Raw genomic sequence first — 22424 nt, forward strand, 5'->3', positions numbered from 1 at the left:
CGCCCCGCGGCAGGCGAGGGGAGGGGCCCTCCTGAGCCCCGCCCCTCCCTCTCGCCCCGCCCCTCGGCCTTCCTGCTGATTGCTTTGGTTAAAGGGCCCGCTCTCGCGTTTTTTCCCCCCTGGGCGGTGGGGCTGGGGGGGGGAGTGCGGCGCAGGGAACCGGGGCGGCGGCAGCGGCCCGCGGGGGCGGCGGGGCTGAACCGAGGCGAGGCGGGCTCCGCACACGGGCCGGGAGCCGGAGGAAGGTCGGAGCTCGGCGGCGCCGCCAACTTCCCCGCCCGCCCGCGTGGCTTTGTGCGCGGCCGGCGGGCGGAGCTGCGGGGCTCGGGCGGGGCGCGGGGAGTCCCGCTCGGGCCGGTAACTTCCCGCGGCTCGGCTCGGCTCGGCTCGGCACGGCCCGGCCGCCGCTGGGGCCGCGCGATGGGCAGCGGCGGCGGCGGCCGGCGGAGGGCGGCGGGAGCCGGGGCCACCTGCCCCGAGCCCCGCTGCTGAGCCGGGAGCCGGGCACCGCGGCCTCCGCCCTCTGGTCCCGCCGCCGCGATGAGCGCGGCCGTGGAGCCCCGGGCCAAGCAGGCGCTGCGGAAGAAGCCGGCGGAGAGGACGGCGGAGGTGAGCGAGCCGCGGAGCCGCCCCCCGGGCCGGTGCACACCTGCGGGGCACGGAGCGGGGCCGTGTCCCCCCTATCCCCCCCCCCCCCCCCCCGCGTTGCTTTCCCCGGGCACCGGCAGCGCCCCGGGGGATGAGCCCGGGGGGGGGGGGGGGGGGCTCCGGGGTCCGGGGGGGGTTGGCGGGTCTGGGGGCGGTGTGAGAAATTGCCTTCCTCGGCGTGGTTTTGCGATGTGTGCAGGAATTGGGGGTGTGAAGTGCTCCGCGGGATGGCCCTTTGGGGCGGGGAGGCGTCTGTTGCCCCGTGGTGCTGGTGGGAGAGCAGGGCACCCGGCCCTACAGACCCGGGGCAGAGCCCCTTGGGCACCCCCTTGTGGGATGGGGACCCCCGCAGCACCCCTTTCCTTGGGACACCTGATAGTTCTTGCTCGGGTGTCTGCTCCCTACATTAATGATGAGAGCGCTCTTCCGCGCCTGCCTCTCTTCTTTCTGTCTTATTCCTATCAGCCCGCTCTTGCCCCAGACCTCTTCTCCCCATTGCTCGGCTCTGCGCCTCCCCCGGCAGCGTTCCCCTCACTGCATGGCTTGTGCCTGTTCCCCCTCCGTCCGCCGTGACCCGGCACCGGGTGGCTCGGCCGGCGTGGCCGCAGGTTGCTGCTGCTGCTCCCTGTGTCCAGGCCTCCTGGCTGGGAAGGATTTTTTTTGTGATAGGCATCCCTGATTTTCCACTCGAACAATTGTCGTGGTATTCTGTAGAAATGCCGCCTTCTTTGGGTTAAAACTGCCTTAAAATACAAGTTTCGCGTAGCCGTGTAACTTTGAGCTGCCAGATACCGCAGTGTCCAGCGCCTTGGTGCTGTGCTCGGGGCTCGCGTGGCTTTGTGCGGGTCCCCCTGGGCTCTGACACCAGAGGTGTGTGCAGGTCTGAATTTGCTGAGGTATCTCAATTGGGGAAATCCTAGAAAAATAAAAGCCCTTTGCTAATCTGACTAATAGCACCTCTAAAAATGATTTAAAAAATCTTAATTCCCTCGCTAATCTGGCCCCTTTTTTTGGCAGGCACTTAGAGACACTAACCAGCGAGCCTACTCGTGATTAAAGTTAAACACGTACTTAAAACTTGGCAGGGCTGGGGCCTCTGCTCTTGCTGCCTGTTGCTGAGCGGGTAATTACAGTCCCATCGCTTCTGTTTTCTTGGGGTACTTTCGGTTTACATGGGTTTAGAAACTCCCCTGGTCCCAAGGAAAGCTTTTCCCTTTGGGTCTGGGAGTCCCTCTGCGGGCACAGGGCGCTGCCCGACCCCGCTGCCGCCTTGCTGGGTGCGATGGCAGATGGGTACGGGGCGATAAGGGAACCAGAGGAAGCAATTGCAACAGTATTTTATTTTATTTTTTTTTAAATTTTACTTCTCAAGTTGTGCCGCGCACCCTGACCTGTCGCTTCCTCCTGGAGGCACGCAGAGCCGGTGCGGGCCTGGCAGGGGTGCGCCAGGCGGTGACTCCTGCCTGGAAGCATCCCGCGGCGCGCGGGCAAAGAGCCTGACTTCGCCTCTCCCTCCTCCTCCTCCCGGGGAGAGGTATCATCAGCGCCTCCCACGTGAATTCAGCTGTGAATTCAGCTGCGTGGGGCTGCCCCTGTCCTTCCACCCCCTTGTTGTACAGGGGGAAAAAATAATTCCCAAACCGTAGCTGAGATGTTACGGCGAACCAAAGCTCCTGGTCTGGATGAGTTCCAGTCACTTGTAGTCCCTCTCTGCTCCCCCCCTCTGTCTCTGCCCCTGCCGTTTATAGGAGCAGCTCACCTGGGTGTTACAAATTACAGGGTTGGGGCGGCACTGATTAGTAGCGTGGTCTGGTGCTTCCTAACTATCAGCTCTGTGGCAGTCTCTGGAGAAATACAGGTAAATAATACCCTTGTCAATTTTCGCTTGTGAGTGGTGTGATTATGGATGTGACTGTGATTTTTAGGACTCTTTCTTGACAAAGTGTTTTAATTTGTAAGCACTAAGGAGCTAAGCAGGGAGATATTAAAATATTTTAATAACTTGCTTATTTTGGAGCATTATCTAGATGGCTTGCTTAAGTACAAAATTTTAATTCTTGCTGCTATAAATATTTTTGTTTGGAAAATCTCTGTTAGGGCAAGTTTTCAGTGTTGTGGTAACATTCCGATGTTTGTTAATTGTTAAAGTGGGTAATTTATGCATATTAGACATGTACACACTTGATTTTTTTCTTTGGTAGCTGTTGCTCAGATACTTGGTGTGCTCTAATTGTTAATTTCTTGGGGAGGGATTTTGAACTCCTGGAGGTTAGCTAGCATTGAATAATACAATACATCTGTATGTAATGGCTATTCTGTTACTCTATTTAGTAACTTTTTTTGGTATTACCTAAATCTGGGAAATCTATGAGCAGCTTCCCCCTCTCCTGGCTCACTGTAAACTCATATAGGTGCGTGGTGCGAGCTGGCTGTGCTCGTGGAAAGTCTTTTAAAGTGTTTGCTTGTAGGCTGATAGCTGTGTGCATGTGAGATTGGCTGCCCAGGATTCCAGTCCCACGTTTCGAAAACGTGTCATTCAGAGGTTACAAAGAACCGGCTGTGACAGCGTGCTGAGGCTGCCTACCAGCCTGTCTGTCTCGAGGGTTCAGCCTCAAAGCGCAGAACATGCGGGGATTGTGCCAGATGATGGTTTTGATACCAGATTATCCCAACAAATAATCCTTCAGCGCGCACTGTCCTGTCAGATAGAGGAAACTTTTTTGCTAGTTGAATGCTTGTTCACTTAAAAAAAAAAAAAAAAAAAAAAAAATTCAGCGACAACAAAAAACTTGTTTAATGTTTGAATACCTGCATTTGTCTTCCAGGGTTATGCTGATGTCTGTGTGGTGTTAAATGTGGGAGTACTTACACATGTAGATCCTCTCGATCTTGCAGGCTGGGAATTTGGGATTTGTGTACTTCCATGCGCGGCTTTAGCTTTGTCTTGTACATCTTTGTGCCTGTTCCTTATGTCACAAGTGGGGATATTAAATTAGTAATTTGGGAGTATTTTAATAGAAGGAAATTGTTTGTTCAAAGCAGTAGGAGGGAAAGACAAATGTTTATGCCACCATGTGTGCTCTCTCATTAAAGGTTTAATTTTTCGAGGCCCAGAATTGCTTATCTGATCCGTACAAAGGCTGTGATGTTAGTCTGCTGGGGAGTGGTTTAATGCCTACAGCAGATAAGGTCTCCAAGGCTGATAGGGCAAAATAGCAAATACTTATGCTCCTTTTTTTTTCCTTTAACTCCTGTGAGCATGCTGTCTTCATCTTTATTGGAACCCTTTCCCAATGTCATCTCCTCTCAGTTCTTCATGACTTTGTTCTAGGCAATATTACCTATCCGTGGTGAAAAAGCTTTGCTTTTACTGGACTTCAAAGAGTTAGCTTATTTTTATACTGTAAGCTCTCGTATTTTCCTAACTTTGTACTATGTCTTGTTTCAGCAATTCTCGATTAATGTTAATTCAACTTTATTTGGCAATACTAACTCCTCCTCCTCTTCCTGTTCCCTCTTTATTAATACAGTGGAAAGGGAAAGAAACTAATTTGCACAATTGTGTCATAACGGAGTCTGCTTTTTGGAGTGTGTATGTGATGCTTCTTGATCTCTTATAAATAGAGAAATATATCCGCATGAATCTAAATCATGCGCAAATAGTACATTGATGGGCATTATAAAATGGTTGTAATAAATAAAATAAATTATTGCTGACAGCGTAACAAAGGCACTCTTGTACTGTAGCACAGCTGAGCCAAACAGAGGAGAACATCTGCTTCTTGTTTCCAGAAATAACTGGTATTTTGAAGTGTTTTTTCATCCTTTTTAATAATTTTCTGTAAACTCAGTAGGTGAAATGGGATTAGCCTTTGTTAAAATTCATTGTTTCTGCAGTTCACACTGAGCTTTTAGCATTGTAATGTAACAACAGTGTTGTTTTTGAATAGCCATTTAACGTAATCAGAATTGTAGACTCTCTGCAAAATCTAGATGCTTGCAATTATCTTAAACCCAAAAAGAGATTTGAATTAAATGAAGTTGCAGATGCTGCTTTGTATTTAATAAAAATTCCTTACTGTTAGGATGTGGGCCTCCAAAACTGGGAAAGAGTAATGATGGAAACCTGACTCCTGCTGTAATTTTCTACTACCTAACCTCTGTCTTACATTTTCTTTCTCATTTTTTGTTAGTGATATGTTCTTTTGTAGCTGGTGCTTTCTAAAACTTTGTCATCCAAGTAGCAATTTCAGAGCTCAAACTGAAGAAGACCAATAGTTACCCAGTGTAAAATATTGGAGTTTTTTCTGTGGCTCTGTTTTTGGTGCATTTTTAAGAGGGACTCCCAGCCTGTGCATCAAGAATTGACCTGTGCTATGTTACCTCTGTCACTTACCTTGCAGAGACCTGGTGTACTCTTGGCATGTGACTGTGTGTGGAAGTTGGAAGAAACCTCTAAAATGAACACGGTTATCTCTGGGTCAGGAAGGAGATTGCGAACGCATACGGATATGCCTGTAGTTAACTACTAATAAATTCCTGGCTGGCGAGTTCTGTACCACATGCAGATTGCCTTTCTGTACTCATACGACAACAATTATTATTTACAGTTACAAGAACATAAAGCCTTGTAATATAATTATGAGTACTTTACAGGCAGCCTTGTGAAGGTGACAGATACAGTTTTGATTTTCTAGTCACACAGAGTGAAAATAAACACACAAAAATAACTTATTTCATCAGCCAAACTGTTGAGTAGCTGCAGCTTAAGAGAGACTTGAGAGTGCTTCACCCCGGCCCTGGGCTCTGCCTAGGTGACACCAGATTTTTCTTTGGGTTTATGTCACTTATTTAAAGTTCAGAGCAGTCATACCTGAGAAGTGACACTGTGGATATCATGTTGGCGACAGATGGATCTTAAGACTGAGGTTTTCCTCACAAGAAGAGTGCAGTTTCCTAGTTCATGAAGCAGGTCCTGACGTTCTTTATTACTTTAATGAAATGGCAATAAACCTCTCTTCCTCCTTAACTTCCTTGCTGTGTAGTTTTCGGCTGAAAGTAAAATAAAAATGCAGTTTTTTTTCCAGGCTGCTCATTAAATGAACACGGTTAAGCTCATAATAAATGCAGCACTGACAGTCCTGCAGACTGTGCATAGCCCAGTAACACTGCCTCGGAGCTTTGGGAGACCTGGGTCTTAGCCACCAGCTCCGTGTGTTAGGAAGTTGCACCTTGACATCCGAGTTGATCAAGAATGATGTTCTTTGATGGACCCTGCTCAGGCCTTTATTCCAAAAATTCACACAGACCAGCTGATGCAGGTATGCCAGTAGTCAGACGTGCAGGTGATGCGTGGTGTCCCCCCTTCCAGGGACTGGCAAGGAACAATCTCTCTTGTGGATAATTAAAATTAACCCTGCATTGTTAATCTGTCGTGGCTGAGCGTAGGACTGACTTGGAATTCACCAGAATGGAAAGCAAAGTCTTACTTAAATTTAGGGGAATTCTTCTGTGTTTCTTCAGTTGTTTTCCTCACTTGGGATGTACAGTTGGTTTGTCTGCTTCTTGGCCAGAAGTGCTTCTAAATCTGACATATGTTTCAATACCCAAATAATTCAGATTATCACTAGCTGGAACTTCAAGTATGACACACTTTCTGAAGCTGAAATCAGTCCTAAATTAGTTGCACTTAAATAAAATCCATCTGTTGTTTCAAGTGAACCGAAGTACAATATTGGAGCATCTACCAGTTTTTAACCAAATGTCAATATGTGTAAATACTCAGCTGTAAGAGGTTGAATGTCTCTTAGGGTTTTTGTTTATTTTTGACAATTTTTTGAGCTTATTTTTGTTGCTCGTTCAGCAGCAAGACTGAAGCGTTGCTCATATTAGTCTTTTGATTATTTGTCTCAGACACAAATAACACCACACTGAGCTTTGGACAAAGCGCCGTCGGTGTTCGCAGAGGAGGGCTTCTTGTTTGGGAGCTGTGCAGATGTCTGTTGGCAGTACCTGCGCAGGAACTGCACTTCTGCTTTGCAGAAATAAATATTTTTTCCAGCGTTCTTAACAGTTAAGGCCTGTTGAGTTGGGTCAAATTTAGGTTCGAGGTTCCAGCCAAATAGATCATTTTTCAGGATTCTGTTTTAGGGCTGAGTATATACAGTGGCTTTACTGAAGTGTCATTATAGCATTAATGAATAGATGCTGCTTAAATTTAGACTTTGTCCAACAAAGTTCCCGTGTTCAAAGAACTTAATATTAAACAAGTAAGTAATGTGAAGGTTTGTTGGGTGGTGAATTTCTTGTGTTTAGCGTCAGTTTCCGTATTAACCCATCTTGTGGGTGAGGGTGTAGAAAACTGTCCTGGAGAAGAATACTAGGGCAGGAGTGAAAGGAATAAACAAACTCGGATGGAAACTTTGATTTGTAAACTGCTCTGAAGCAGGTGTGTGAGTTCTTGATTAGTTATTTTCACAACAATTTTACAATTTTATGAACCAAAATTGCTTTAAAAGGTGTGCATGGGGGGAAGCGTGTTATCCAGAATAGAACTGCCTGTTTTTATTTTCATCTCTCAAGCTGGGTGAAATGCTAGAGAAGGTAAACCTGTAATAAAAACTTGGAAAAGCAGATCCACCTGAACGTTTGTTATCAGCACCACCTTGGGTGATGAATAACCTGGGAACGCTCTTGTGTCCTCCCGTCGGAGGCTGGGACCTGGCAGGAGGCCCTGTCGGGGCGTTCTCAGCTCTCGGGTGCTTACGTGGGGTTTGTGGCCGTCGGTGTGCTCCTGGAAGTGCCGTGGCTGTCGGCGTGGTGTGACGCATCGGCCCTGACTGCGGTCACGCCGATTTCCAAAGAGTTTCCTGTACGTTGAAGGGCTGTGTGGTGCCACCTTCCCTGCTGTGCAGAGTCTTTGGCTGCTCGGACCTGACTTGCTGAGCCCAGCCCTTGTGCATGGATCTTGCTGATTTGTAACTGCTGCTTTTCCCAATCCAGAGCATCTCCACCTCTGGCCTGGTAAGCGTGGAAGGGCACAGATGTTGCTTCTGTGTTGGGTGATGCTTTTGGGTTTTGCCTGCAGAATTTGAAGGGTTATGTAGCCTAAGTCAGCTCCTTGGCGCTTCCTTCCAACCCGTTTCAGCCTGCTCAGTGGTCAGCCAGAACCAGTTGGGTTTGCTGCTTAGCGCTGGGTTCCTGACTGCTGCCCATGTGCCGTGACTCATGTGAATTCCTGCATGGAATGGGAAGGCTGCTGTAGGGAGCATGTATGTGTTCAAGGGGAGATCAAATTACAGCTCCCTAATAACTCTGCGGACAATGGCTCATGAGTGTCAGCATTGTTTGCAGACTGCTCAGGGTTTGTGCTCGGTGAGTCAGGGAGTTACACATGACAAGGTGAAAAGCCTCTTCTCTGTCCTTGTTTGTCTCCTGGACATAATTTCCAGCTCTGATTTGTGGAAATGAGCTGCTGAGTAAGAGTGTGGTCCTGGTACCAGCGAAAGGGTGTCTTCGAGCGTTGGCTTGTGTCTCGGCTCAGCTCTCTGCCTGAGGTGGAGCCATGAGGCTGAGCAGTGGTGTTGGTAAGGCCAGAGAGCGCAGACTGCTTGTTGCCAGTTGGGCTTGTGGCTTCCAGCATCCCTCGTGTCCAAAACTTGATGGAATTGTGGAGTCTGAACATCCTGGTCAAGTGTAACGAGAACACAATTATTTGTCTTGCGTGTAGTTATACAAAAACATGACTGGCTACGGCCTCACCTTCCTGTGCTCCTGCTTGTTGGGATTCATTTGGAGGACGCAAGGCCACAACAAAAGCAGTAAGGAAAACGTTCCGGCTTTGTAATCAGTGACTTTGTGCAACTGTGCCACGTACGTACAGGCAGGTACCTATCACATGCCATGTGTATGGCTTTTAGGTACCTTTTCAGGAATATGGATGTAAAACAAGGATTTTAAAGGAAATTATGTTTTAGCCTGCTCTTGCAGCAGGTGTGACTGTGTGGCAGGAGGAAGGATGGTGGCTGTGGGCATGGGCTGTGCTCCAGCCCTCAGGGGCATTGCTGAGCCCTGCAGGGCCGGCTGTGGAAACCTCCCTCGGCCTAGCAGCAATGCTCCTGAGTGCTTTGTGTCAAGCCTTAACGTGCCCGTATCTGGCACCTGTAGGGACAGATTTGTCTGAAAGTCCTATACCACATGTGATTTGATCTCTTTTTGTTGTTGCCATATTTTTTAAGCCCTACATTCTGTTACCATCCGAATACAGGGAGATACTTTAGCTCCACTTCATTAGCATTGTGCCTGTTGATTCAGTGCTGGTTGTTGGTTAAAGGAATTTGAGAAACTGGTGTGGGTGTTGGTAAGAATACTTAATTAAATATCTCCAGAATACATCAAGCTCTCACTCTTCCTGTGAAACGACTTGCGGAGCACTAAGTCTTCCCTCTCGTCCTTCACTCCTCTTCCCTTCACCCTCTTATGTTCTGATGCACATCCGTCCGATTCTTTTTGTTTATTTTTTGTTCCAAGAAGCTGGCTTTTGAAGGCCCTCTCAGTGGTTCTGGGGTTTTCTGGCTTCACGGTATAGTTGTCAGCACGGCTTTTGTGACTGGGAGGTTACTGTAAAACAGAACCTCACTGTTTTCACAGCGTGATTGTCGGAGCGTGCTGGAAGCTCACGCAGAGAATATTTGTGGATCTTTTTCAAGCTGTTGGCCAAAGTGACAATTTGGATCCCAAAACTCCTGACTGCGAAGAACAGAGATGACAGCAGCTTGCTTTGTGATCGTCTTCACAGCAAACAGGGATTTGGGGGCTCAACAGACGTGATTTTGCAGACTAGGTCAGAAGTCATTATTGATTAAAAATATCGCAAGGCCCATTTCTCTAAGCTATGATGATAGGATGGCTGTAAACGTAGCTTGTAGGAGGTTGAAAATGACTCTCTCTTTCTGAATATTGCTGTCTGAAGGCTTGTGATGATGGGGCTCTCTTGCCGGTGAGTGGGCAGCAGTACGTCTTTGGCTGCCGATCTGAGGCCAGGCCAGTGACCAGGTAACCTGGTGCCTGTAAATTCCCAGCAGGAAGCTCCTCTTGGTTCTTTTTGGAAGGTAATACGACTTCTACATCATCCAAACCTTAAGCATTGCTAAAGGAGCAAACGAAGCTAGAGTGCATCAGGGCGGCTCAGTTTCCCAGTGATTTCCCAGGGAGCACTGGAAGTGGTGTTGCCCTAAGATTACTTTTCCTATCCTTGCTTCCAGTCACTGTTCCTGAAAAACTGGTTTTTCATTTCTAATGGCAGCTATGACAGCTCTGGGAGTGAAACCAGAAATTATCACGCAGTCCTGGAATTCTTTCTTGAACTTACTTCCTTTAATGCCTATCTTTCCCCATGCTGTGGGGTTATGTACTTGATTACAGCTGCAGAGTAATAATTCAACAAAAAGCTGGCAGTGATGGATTTAAATTTGGGTGTGTAATGTAACGTTTTTCTAAAAAGAAAAATAAAAATAATTTCTATTGTATTACCTGAATTCAAACAATGAATTTTAGGGACTTTGGAGTAGGGCGTGTTTTACAAAATTGTTCATCTGAGCTAAAAGACAAGCCCAGTTGCCTCATGATTAACCTTGCAATAGGAACTCCTTGGAGATGCTGGAATAGTAAGGAAGGGCGAGAAAAGGGTGTGGAAGGAGGTGGGAAAGAACTGCAAGTACTGTTGGCATTCAGAGAAGTTGCCAAATGGAAGAAAAATACATTTCTGTTCTGCTTTTGTTCTCTAAAAATGCAAAGGGTGGAGGGCAAGCAGTCAAGATGTGTAGGTGTTTAATTCCTTGTAGAGACAGTATTAAAGCCCTAAAATACCATACTAAATACAAGTCATCATAAAAAAATATATAATTATCTTTTTAAAAACAATCTCTTCAAGTAGTATACCAAAACTTACTTTGTGTAGGCTTTACAGAGGAGCCTTTCCATAATACTTGTAGGAGAATTAGTTTTGCCAAAATCACTTTATATAAGGACATCTGGGTGTCTGTAGCACAAATAAAGAATGAGATGATAATACTCGGTCCTAAAGAACTTGGATGTGTGCTGTTGGCGGATGCTGGGGTGAAAGTGGCCAGGCGTAGTCCACTTGTGCCCAGGCACTTTTTTTGAGGAGGGGAAGGAGAGAAGCCAAATATCTTCAGGCAGTTGTCCAAGCAGCCATGGGTGCTGCTGTTTCAAGCACAGATAATGCTCATAGTGCCAGCTAATAACGCTGCATGCAAGTGTGCTTGTACTCACATACTAAGAGTGCAAAGAGCTGGTAATGGCCAGGTGGAAACGAGTCTCTTGGCATTAAGAGGTGGCTCGTGGTGGTCTTGTCAATGGCGAAGAAGCCGAATGCTCTCGGGGGCCGTACGTTCCGAGTAAGCTTCTAGTTTAAAGAGTTTCTCTTCCCACCCTCTAAAGCACGTGCAAAAATTTGTTTTCATTGGGAAGTATATTAAAGAACTGATCTATAAAGGATGTCAGGAATGCTGATGTCCTTTCTTGTAAGAGGCTGGTCGTTGCCATAACAGTGTTTTGCTAATGTTAGCGTTGCCAGACAAGCTATTTTCTAAAACTAGGAGGTCTTCTTGTTCCAATGACCTCAGGCTTAAAATACAGAGGGTTTTCCTTTTGTTTGATGAAACTGATACACCCTTCTTCCCCTTTTGATGATTTCAATGCAGTATTTTGGAAATACCCTTAATTCAAGGAAGCATGCAGAAATTATTTAGCGTTCTGCATCTGGTTTCTCTAGGTTCCTTAGCTCTGCTAATTATTAGTTATCTTTTAGCTTGTCAAGAGTGTCTAGAAAATTCTCGCAGAATAGGGGGAAAAAACACCATAACAAAGGGATTCTCTTTGTTTATAATCTTTTTGTGCCCGATTAAAGCGTTGACATTTAAACAATCCAGTTCTCCAAAGACTGATGAATACTGAGCCTCAAACGTTGGTCCTTTTGGTCTGAAGGGAAAGAGTTCTTACGTTGTGTTGCGTTGCAGGCCTGCAGAAATTGGCTTTTTGGTCAGATGTGAATTTCTACAAAGAAAGAGTTCCAGAGCTGTCATAATACTTTTCACCCAGACAATTTGCGTTTATGAGAGCTGGGGAGTGAGGTCTGCCCATGCAACGTGTTGTGTGTTTAGAGTTAAAAGGTCTTGGGATTGCATCGGCTGCTGAACGTTGACTCTGGGAGGATTTTTATGCCCTTGTCACAAAGGGCTGTGCTTGTCCATGGCTGCTCGATATTGTGGGTTATCTGGGGATGATATTTACTGGGTTATTTTCAGGGTTCTGTGTGTCATTACCAAGCCTAGCGGTAGACTGCCGTGATTTGGCAAAGTAGAAGTGGTTTTTCCAACTCGTTGCAGAAGGAGTTTCTGTTCCTGTTTCCCATTTGCAGTAGGAAGGAAGCTGGCAGCCCTAGGTTAGACTACTGACCTCCTGTCCAGTAAACTCTGCTTCCATTTGTGTTGGGCAGTAATGCTTCCTTCAGCAAACTCTTTTGTAGATAACGTAACGCTACATGTGACTCACAAGGTGGCTGGTGGAGGCTTCAGACTGTGCTGAACTGATGCATGCCATGGTCTGTTGGTGCTGAAAGAGATGGTCCTTCTCTGCCCCGCACGCTGCTGCTCCTTCGGCAGCCCAGGTTTGCTGGCTAACACAACTGAAAGCTGCTCGCCGTCCTGGTGGGTGAGTTTTCTGCCCACTTACGGGGCACTTACGGGTAAACGGGGTCACTGACAGTGCTGCTCTAGAGGAGGAAATGGGAAAATACGACGAGAGTGAGCTGAGGTGGGATTAGTAGGCTTGCCCTTTAGCATGACAGTGACCCGTAAACACCATTTCAACCATACTCTGATTTCCTTAGTTATTCCTGGGTCCATCTCACATGAGAGATCTCTGCCATAGCCAAGGCTTTGTTATGAGCTTAGAGTCTGAATTTTCAGGTGCTGTGAGGTGTAGGGGCTTATTAACAAAGTAAGAGCTGCATGGAAGTGTTTTTTTGAGATAGGAACATTCAGACAGCTAAATTATCACACTTACTTTCTCAGTAGTATGTGTCACTGTGATATCAAGTACTTGGCCAGTAATTATTTTGTCTCTGAGACTTAGGTCAGTAATTATTATTTTTAAATCTCTATTCGTCATCCAGCTATATCAGGATTTTGGAAGAACACACTCTTACGTCTGTCTGCTACCTGAACCTTTTTCTATGTGAGATTTCCCTGTGCTTTGGTGTCCTGTGAATTAATTGCATTGTGCCTTGCCTCCCTAAAACAGGAGTTTTAATTGCATTTTTTTTAGCTTTCATAACAAAACAAACAAACAAAACTTAAAAAAAAAAAACAAACACATAAACGTACAAGCTAAAGCTTTAAGCTGTAGGAGAAGATATGTTTTTGGATCACTGCTCTACCTATAAAATTGAGGCTTCTGAGACAGAAGCAACAGTGTAAGTACGTAACACCATCTGCCCAGAAAACCTCACTTGTGGAACTTGGCCGTCTGTCTGTAACTTCTTTTTCCTTTATACAAGACAGCATTATGTCAGCGAGCACTGCCCAAGGAAAGGGAGGCTGCTCAAATTTCTGGGTCCTTGTGCTGTGAATTTTTAGAAGCCTCGTTTAGTCCTCGGTCCAGGAACGTGTACACCTGAATTAAAGGCACAATAGTCCTTGCTAATTGATGGGCGATCTCTGTACGGATGTTCAGGGGCACAGTCCAGCTGGTGTGACTGCTGGGGAGCATTTCTTAGCTGGCGTGTCTGTGCTAGCCTCCCGGCAGGCTGTCTCCTGTGCCATGGGGCTGCTCTCATGGGTGGAGCTCACAGCTCAGCAGGGCTGTGTTGTTTTTCTTTTTTTTTTTTTTTTTTCCCCTGTATGCATTGGCTAGAGGGGGATTTACGGAGTGCAGCAGACCTACAGCAAACAGCTCGGGCTCTGTGGTGCTGCACAACCACAGCTGGTCACAACCATGTCCTTAACAACAGCTGAAAGCTTCCCCTCTGCCTCGCTTGGGTCTCGCACATGCTGCAACTGTGGCTACGTGGGATGTGGAGGTGGCAGAGTTCAGCGTTCAGTGTTGTGACCAGTAACGCTGCTTTGATTTCTTTTCCCAAGCTCTAGCCAAGCATTTTGCAGCTATGAGTGCTTGTGTGACCAAGAGGAGCGCTGCAGGTGACAGGTTTGTTGGTCATCCTGGCAGGCACGGGGTGCCCTAGGAAGCACTGCTGTGGGCCAGCTGCTCGAGCACGGTAACGAAATGCTCCCCAGGAAGACTTGTGCCTGACTTTCAGTAGTATTGAATATATAAAATGTCTGACCTACAATAAGGGTCCTTCTGTTTCTTTTGGAGGTGAGAGGGAAAGCAGGATGCGTTCTCCTCTTCTGCTGTCACGAGCATGACTGTTCAATTATCATCGTGTTGTAATCTCTTAGCTGCTGCTTCCAGCTTTGCTTTTCATCGCCCCGCACCTAACTTCTCCAGGGTGCGCCGATGAGTCAAAGGTCTGGGTCCTAAATTAATGCACTGCGCTGCTGCTTAGAAACCTGCTTGGTGCTCACGTTAAGCTAGCGCTGGGTATATTTTAATCTTTAGCGAATAATGGCAGTTTTGCAAACAGAAGGCATCTTTTTAGCACTGTGTTGAGATACTGAGGTGTTTAAAGGTGGGTTTTGAGGTGATACTAAAGGTGGGTTTATTACACCTCCATAGGTATTCACTTTGTATGCATAAATGATCAATTGTAATTACCAGGGAAGATACCTCTACCTCTGATAATTGTATTCATTTGGTTTCAAACTTAAAACTTGATGTAGATACGTGAGTATCACCTCAGTTTGGATCCTTAAGCTCCTTTGTGGTTTCTGACCCGGGTATTGCTGAGAAACCACAAAAGCAGATCCTATAGCAGTGTCTCAGAGTCAGTTTTGAGAGTTTTGCTGTGGTGGCTTGCGTTGAGGTGTAGCAGCTGGGGAAGTCTGGTGGATTTTTTTTTTTTTTGCTACAGGCAAAGGTGCCAAGAGCTACTGACTGCACTCTTTGGTTTGGTGAAGGGCGTGTGTGTGTGTATCTGCCAATACATGCATACACATACACAGGTGTTAGCACTTCTGTGTAAGTGAGAGGAAGCTGTAGTTGTAGCAGTACTAGAATTTAGTTGTAGGGATCTGCATTCAGGTAACTTACAGCTTCTCGAAGGGACGGATTGCTGAGAATTGCAGCAGCTTTCCTGGACTGCTGCGTTGGGCACTGCCTGGTGTGCCCTTGTACCGGGACCGAGGAGGAGTTGCTGCTAAACATCTTAAAAACATCTTAATGTTGTCCTCTTCAGGAGTTCTTTCGTTGTTCCTGATGGTAGTACTATGGGAATAAAGGAGCTGGAGTTCGATCATTCTTTTTATTCCTCCGGTGGTTTTGTTGAAAGAAGGTTGTAGGAGAGTTTCAGTTTTCATGTGATATTTTATTCTGCAATTATATTCTTCTCAGTCTCATGTTTGTTTTTTTTTTAAAACAACTTGCTGGTGTGTTATATTTGATGCTGAATGAAAACAAAGTATTTTAGTCAGAACCAGCGTGGTGAATTTAATATTTTACTGTTGCACACAACTGTTTTGAGACAGTTCCTAGGGCTGTATTCATCTCCATTACCTACATCTGCGAGGGTGACTCAGGCTGCTATTGGTAAGAGATCTTATTCTGACTTCAGTGTTATTTATTAAGCAAGACTTAATTTCCTGACAGACATGATCTTTGCTTGCTTTTGCAAAGAAATATGAAATGATATATTGCAAAATGATAAAGGTGCCATTGTAAAAACTGCGGAGTGTTCTTATCCATTTGTATAAAAATCCTAGGATTAATACAGTGGAGACAAGCAGCAGTAAAATATTGTTCTGTCTGTTAGTCTTCCTATGTGCTTGAGATACCTGTTGAATGGAGCTTAGCTATGGAAATTTGCTGGTGATGTTTGCTGCCGAGGTCCCGTCCAACAGGGAGGAAGGGAGCCAAGAGCAATGCTGTGCTGCACGAGCACGGCCGCGTGCATGCCCCCAGCCCAGATTCTCACAGGAGCGAGCTGCACGCAGACGTATTCCCGAGTCGTCGGGACTGTCAGCATGGAATCGACCTTTGGATTTCATCCTCCACCTCCTTTCTCATCTTCCCCAGGCTTCCGTGCCAAACTTCTTGTGAGAATCAACTTTCTCCTTTCCCTACCCGATTCTTTCCTTTTTCTTAAAAGGAAAAAGGAGATTTTTAGGTGCTGGAACTTTTTTTTTTTTTACCTCCTCCTCTTAAAGGAGTAGGGAATGTCTGTGTGAACCAGGTGAGCTGATGTCCTTGGAATTAAGACAAAAAAGGTTTAACCCAAGCACTGTTACTTGGGGGATGCTTGCCCTCTGGCAGGGAGGTTGTGGATCCCGACACGTAGTTAGCTGCTCACCTAGTGGGGCGTTGATTGAAGCCTGAAATTGCTTGTTTTGCTTTGCTGATTTTGTGCTGCTCTTAGGGTCTTTGAGCTCTTAGTCAAAAACGCTTGATAGAAAAATCTGCTGTTTGATATATGTGAGCATCGCGACTACTTCTGGATCTCCCGAGCTTCCCATCTTATTGAACTGTGAGCTTTGTTCTCAAGGCAGCTTGCTCTTGGTTTTCTAGTATCAACACATAAATCTGCAAGATGTATTAAAACTGAAGTAATGAGCGTCTGGGAACTTTATGGTAATGCTTTTCTTAAAGGTAGTTTTTCATAACTGTACTTTTGTTCTGAGCCACGATAAGGGCTGAATGCGCTTCAGATATTCAAAGCGCTCCGCAAGCTGCTGGCTTTGAAGCGCTGGCGTTTGATGTTCCCGTCTCTCCAGTTTGGGGCCTTTGGTATTTGCTCTGAAAAATCCAAAGGAAGTTTTTTTTCTGGGGCAAAGTCAGGGCTCCAGAAATGCTGACTCAGTGTGATGAAACAGCAGTAAAAATAATAATAAAAGAGAAATTCCCTCCCTCGTTCCTTCGAGTGTTTGTCTTTCTACCAGAGTCTTATATCAACACAGTCCAGGGTCCTTAGGTGGAGGGTGTTTATCTGCGTTGGGTGTGGGAGCTATTGGGAGCAGAGAAACTTTTTGTTTTATTTTCATGTAGGAGTACTTTGCTTTTTTTTTCCTCTCCTGGAAATATGTTGTTGAATGGAGGTACTTCGAGTCTATAAATAAACTGTAATAGTGGGTTTAGGGCCTCTGTTCTCAAACCAGATCTGGCCTTTTCAACTTTTATTGAGGATACTTCTATTCCTGGGGGTGAAATGTAGTTCTGAAGTCTGTGCCTGTAGCCATGTGTGCATGCTATAAGGAAATGCATTTAAGACAAACTGTTTTGGCCCCTTGGAGAAACTTGCTACATTTGCAGGAAAAAAAAATAAAATAAAAATCCAAGCCTGAAAATGTTATTTCTGACAGTCTGAGAAACAAAAGCCAGATTTTCAGTTTCCTGCTTGTGGCTATGTTGGTAACTGATGCTGTCAATTGTACGTGCTTCCTGGATTTACAACAGAGAAATGAGGTCCCTTTTTATTTTTCTGCTGTATAAAGATAGCAGGCTGACATCTCCTCAGCTGGGCACTGAGGATGCCTCTAAAATCCCTATAGTGGGTAGCCTGGTAATCGAGGCCAGAAAAGCATCACCTGTTACGTTCCATACAGGAGTTTCTTTACAGAATATATGCTATTTTTTTTTGCTGATTAATAGCGTATGGCTCTGAAGTGGCTGGGCCAGTTTACTTTATACGAATGATACTTGAGTGCAGTCTGAGGGTGACCCAAGACCATGCAGGAGTCTGCTGTTAGTGAGTTTTGGCTTGTTGAATTTTTGGTATTTCTTACATTAAGTTGTGTGGCGCGGTTACGCTCTGTTCCTTAGTAGTGCTACTTAAACGGTGTTATTCTCTGCAAAACACTATGGTAAAAACACTAAGTTAAAGTCTCCTGGTAACACTTTCATTCGTGTTATTGATTAAACGATCTATTCTCCCTTATAATTCCTCAATGTTTGTGTTTAAATTTTTTAAAAGGCCTCCAGCCAAATAGAGTTACGGCTCCCTTCAAAGTATCCTAAGTATGCTGTGCAGCTCTCAACGAAGGCCCCTGGAGCTGGTGTTTTTAGCACTTCTCTTGACTTCTACTATAAGTTTGTTTGTGCCACTGAGCAGGCAGAGTCTTCCCAGGTCATCTCATCTCCTTCCATCCAGCCCACAGATGGGGACGGGGAGGGATTGTGCCCGACACGGGGCTCCGGAGCCGCATCGCTGCAGTCGGTGCATTTGCGACAGCCATCTCTGAATATATGGAACGTGGGCTGGACAACTCCGGCGTGTTTCTGTATTTTTGTTTCGAGTATTACATTATCAGGAAAGAATTTGGGAGGACTATTTTTACAATTGGCCTTAAACAGAGGATAAAGGAAACAGCGCAGATTTCAGCCTTCGGTGAAGTAACAGGAAGGGAAGCAATGAAAACCATAAACCGTGCTGAGTAACATTTCCTCTCTTCTGCTACGCCCCCCTACGGGTGACAGAGTCTTTATTGAGGCTGACAGGATTCCCAATAAAAGCTGCATTCCCTCTATGTAAGGAGCCTGCTGACTCACTAACGCCAGTAAAGGCGGCAGGCTGGAGGGGAGCTGGCTGTTTGCAGCTTGCTGTCCCTTTTCCAAGAACTACTTCAGTTTGCTTTACTGAAATGTAGGCATTTTAAATAATGATTTTAATATAGAGACTTTCAGCCGCTGTTCCAGAGGGTGTTAAAATCCTTATCCTGATACTGAATGTACGTCGGATCCTGCTGAAGTTTCTTTCCAGCCTCCTTTCCCGTGGCACTTGGTGCTCAGCGCGGAGGCTGGGGCAGCTTGCAGCCATGCAGCCTCCTGCCCCCCGAACTGTCGTACCTGGGGCTTCTCTTCAACATCAGTGGAATGCGTCTTACAGCTGCTACCAGATGGTTTATCTGTCCTTTCAAAGGCAGAATTTTTTTTTAATATGTTGTCTGTGATACAGATGAATCTGTAACCCCTTCAGAAAACACTAATGCTTTTGTTTGCTCCGAAGCATATAAAATAAGCATCCTGGCAGCTGTCTTTTCTTGCCCCAGCAGAAATACGGATGCAGCACCCCGTCAGCCATGCCGTGTGCTTCAAGAAGCAGGTTGTTGTGCGGGTGGGGAGCCCTGGTGGCTCGTCAGCACAGCCAGACCAGGTATCAGGAGCCACAAGTGAGCCAAGCGTGCGTTCCTGCAGCAGGAACTGAACGTGCTGCGGTGGGACGGAGGGATGGGTTTTGCGCCATGCTGAGGGACAGGTCTGCGTGTGAGAGCCGGCAGCCCGGGACTTGCTGATCGAAGCATCGCATGTGGGAGCTGGAGGAAATCCCCTGGATCACTGAGCCCTGGCTCTGTGGCAGTGCTGCGTGGTCCCGGTGTCACCTTGCAAGTGACACGAAGCATGTAATGTGCGGGAGGAGTTGTGGAGGGATTTATGGCTTCCTTGGCTCCTTGATAGCTCGGTGCAACTGCTGAGGATGGCTCTTCGTGAGATTTATCAGAACTTGCAACAGTGAGGTCATTTTGGAACAATTTACTCCGTTTTCCTTAGAAATAGAACAGATTTCCTGCTTAGTGTTTTAATGTAATCATGTGTTACTAGAACACCTGGCTGGGGTCACATCATTTAAAGCATCAGGTTTTCATTTTTATGTTTACTTTTGATGCAATAATTTCATTCTCATTCCAAAGTGCCCACTCTTAATGCTGCAGGAGAGTTTGTCTTGGAAGCCTTACTTCTGCCTGACAGCGAATAAATGGGGTTCATGCAAATTGCAGTTGCTCTGGCTGGATTTTTTTTTATTGTTCAGAAAACTTTGTGTTCAGAACGCTGTAGTTGAGACCACCCTCATTCCTCTGGATCTTCCATCCCAAGTGCCGTAAAGCTGCTCCCAGGATTTAAGGGAAAAGACTGGGAGAGAAAAGGGTGTAGCAGGGAAGTGACACAGACTGCTCGGGTGGCAGAGAGGCAGGGATGCCCTCCTTGCTGGGGGCGGTTTTGGGCTAAGCAGAATTGTAATTGTTATATTTACCTGGTTTGCTCTTATGTGATGGGTTTTCAATGCATGCTGCTGGTGATTCTTAAATTTTTCCTTGCACTACAGTTGTGGCGTCTTGTAGTAATTACATGAGCAGGCATCTGGCAGGGAAAAGGAGAAGTGGGCAAGTATTCACTCCCTTCAGAGTGCATTGGGACAAGGACATTGCTGTAAAAGAAGGCTGATCTACACAACATCATGCTGCTGCTGAAATCTCCCCGTTTTTCTCTGGCTTAGCGGCCGGCTCAGCTTTGTGCCGGGAGGATGCGTGTGTCGGGCGATAACAGCTGCCGCCGACGGAAGCTGGGCGATAGCAGTGCCACCGGCAGAGCCCTCCCTTGATTTCTGCCCTCCTGCCTAGACGCACGCTGTTCCCCACACAGCCCAACACTGCACGTGATGGGTGTGAAGACGTCGTGCCCTCTGCTCTGCAGACGTAGCAGTTGTTTCGCCACTTCCTGGCTCTCCGGGCCTTCTCGTGGCTTTGCCTGGCGTCTGTCCGGCGGGCGGGTGTCTGTCCTGCTCCCAACGAGGGCACTCAGCTGCTGAGCTCTGCACTGAGAGCAGGAGGTGAGGAAGAGGAGTCCTGTGGGGCTGCTGTGCACGCAGCGACCACGTCCCAGCTCCTGTCGGTCTCCAACAGCAGCTGCATGCTCCCCTCTGCTCTTTGCCCAGCTCCCTGCCTTCCCGTGGGTCGCTGGAGCTGTAATTTTAGTTGGGCGGACAGAAAACGTGAGCTGGCTCCTGCAGAACTACACGCGACAAGGTGTAGTTGTCTGCTGAACACTGAGGAGTACGTCTGGCTGTACTATGTCAAGGCAGATACCACGCTTTAGTTTCAGGGTGATAAAGGCTCTGAAAATAAAGATTACAAAATAATAATAAAAAAAAAACCACCTTGACCTTGGTCCCTAGTTTTGTGTGTGTGGAGAATTTTTTTTTTTTTTTTCTGTCAGTAATTGCTTTTCGGATGGGTTTTGGCAGGAAGATGTAAGATTGTACGGAAAGGATCTGTAACTTCTCAGCGAGATCTTTGAGTTCTGCTCCCCTCCCATTTATTGTTGCACTTTGGTACCGTCCTTTTTATAGCACTTTCTCTCCATAACGGATAGCTACCTGCAGAAATAATCTCTGCCCTTTGTACTGTGGTTGTGTGTTTGTCTGGCGTTTGTAACCGGTGCTGCAGCGTAGATCAGATGTTTAAAATAACCGCTTCTAATCCTGTTTTTGGCTTGATAAGATGGATTTGGTGAAAGGAGCACTGGGGGCTGTGGTTAAGGACTTCTCGTGTGCAGTGCATGCTGTGCAGCTGGGCTGGCAGTGTCCAGGTGGGTGTGCAAGGGTACAAACCCTGCCTGGCACGTGGGCTCACAAATGCTGTGCCAGTGCTGTCAGTGCCATAGAATTTTTCACATTGCAAAAGACCTCCAAGATCATCCACTCCAGCCTTTAACCTAGTGTTAAAGTCCACCACTGAACCATGCTACTAAGTTCTCCATCTACACGTTTCTGGAAGACCTCCAGGGATGGTGACCCAGCTGCTTCCCTGGGCCGCCTGTTCCAATGCCACACACCCCTTTCAGTTAGGAAATATCTCCTACTGCCCAACCTAAACCTCCCATGCTGCAACTTGAGGCCATTTCCCCACATCTTATCATTTGGTGCTCGGGAGAAGATCCCAATCCCCACCCCACTACAGCTTCCTTTAAGGTAATGGTAGAGCGTGATAAGGTCTGCCCTGAGCCTCCTCTTCTCTAGGCTGAACAACCCCAGCTCCCTCAGCTGCTCCTCATAAGACTTGTTCTCTAGAGCCTTCACCAGCTTCGTTGCCCTTTGTTGGAAATGAAAATAATTAAATGAGATGGGAGCAATGGAGGAAACCACCCCATGTGTGACTGGTGTGAAATTTTTACATTATCTGGAAAAACTGAGCTGCGGGTAAACCTCCCTCATTAGATTTTGCAGGGGTGTGTGAGGAGAAGGAAGAACTCCCCTGGCTGTCTGTGAAGGATCTTTTTGAAAACAAACAGGCGAACAAAAGCTTTGTCAGCATGACATTTAAAGCACGTTGCATGGGTGCACGCTGTGCTGGAGCAGAGATGACACAACCTGGGGGAGATGTGCTCCCATGCAGGTCTGGTGCTGCTGGCACCCGGTGGGGCTGATGGTGGGGACGGCTCTTCCAAAATCCCTTGCTCTGATTTTATTTTTTTCCATCTTTGCCATGGACTGGATGTCCCTGAGATGAGGGATGCTTTCTGGGCAGGAATCCCTTTATGCTGAGGCTGCTTTGTGCCACGGCCAGGGTGTGCTGGACTAACTTGCTCTGTGGAGGTGTGAGGAATAATCCTTGAGGATGCGGTCGGTTTTTGTATGTGCAGCCTGAACTTTGTTGTGAAGCATGAATACGAGCTTTTATTCCGCTTACAGTGCTGTGTAACTCATGACAATAGGACTGCTAATGTAACACATTTAAAAGACATCATTATAACTGTCTCAATTAAATTATTCAGAAGGAAATGTAGGCAAGCATGTGTAGACACAACACGTAGGAATGAGTGAAAAATTCTGGTCATAAACCTGCTGCTGCCTGTGGCCGGGCCCGGCCGGA

General features: G+C 46.7%; 1 protein-coding gene across 4 annotated transcripts in view; it reads left to right on the forward strand.

The window, feature by feature from the left end:
• The first annotated feature begins 330 nt into the window (after positions 1-330).
• The window catches only part of RAPGEF6 (Rap guanine nucleotide exchange factor 6), a 125185-nt gene continuing 103091 nt past the window's right edge, over positions 331-22424 (forward strand). For 3 of the 4 annotated variants that reach the window (XM_035560757.2, XM_035560760.2, XM_035560758.2), the window contains exon 1: positions 462-609. In XM_035560757.2, coding sequence (XP_035416650.1) covers positions 541-609 — 69 coding nt within the window. In that variant the 5' untranslated portion in view covers positions 462-540. Of the gene's footprint in view, positions 610-22424 lie in introns of all 4 variants that reach the window. The other variant, XM_035560761.2, reaches the window with a different exon arrangement.

The sequence above is a fragment of the Cygnus atratus genome, chromosome 14 (genome assembly GCF_013377495.2).
Source record: "Cygnus atratus isolate AKBS03 ecotype Queensland, Australia chromosome 14, CAtr_DNAZoo_HiC_assembly, whole genome shotgun sequence".
Taxonomy (NCBI): Eukaryota; Metazoa; Chordata; class Aves; order Anseriformes; family Anatidae; genus Cygnus; species Cygnus atratus.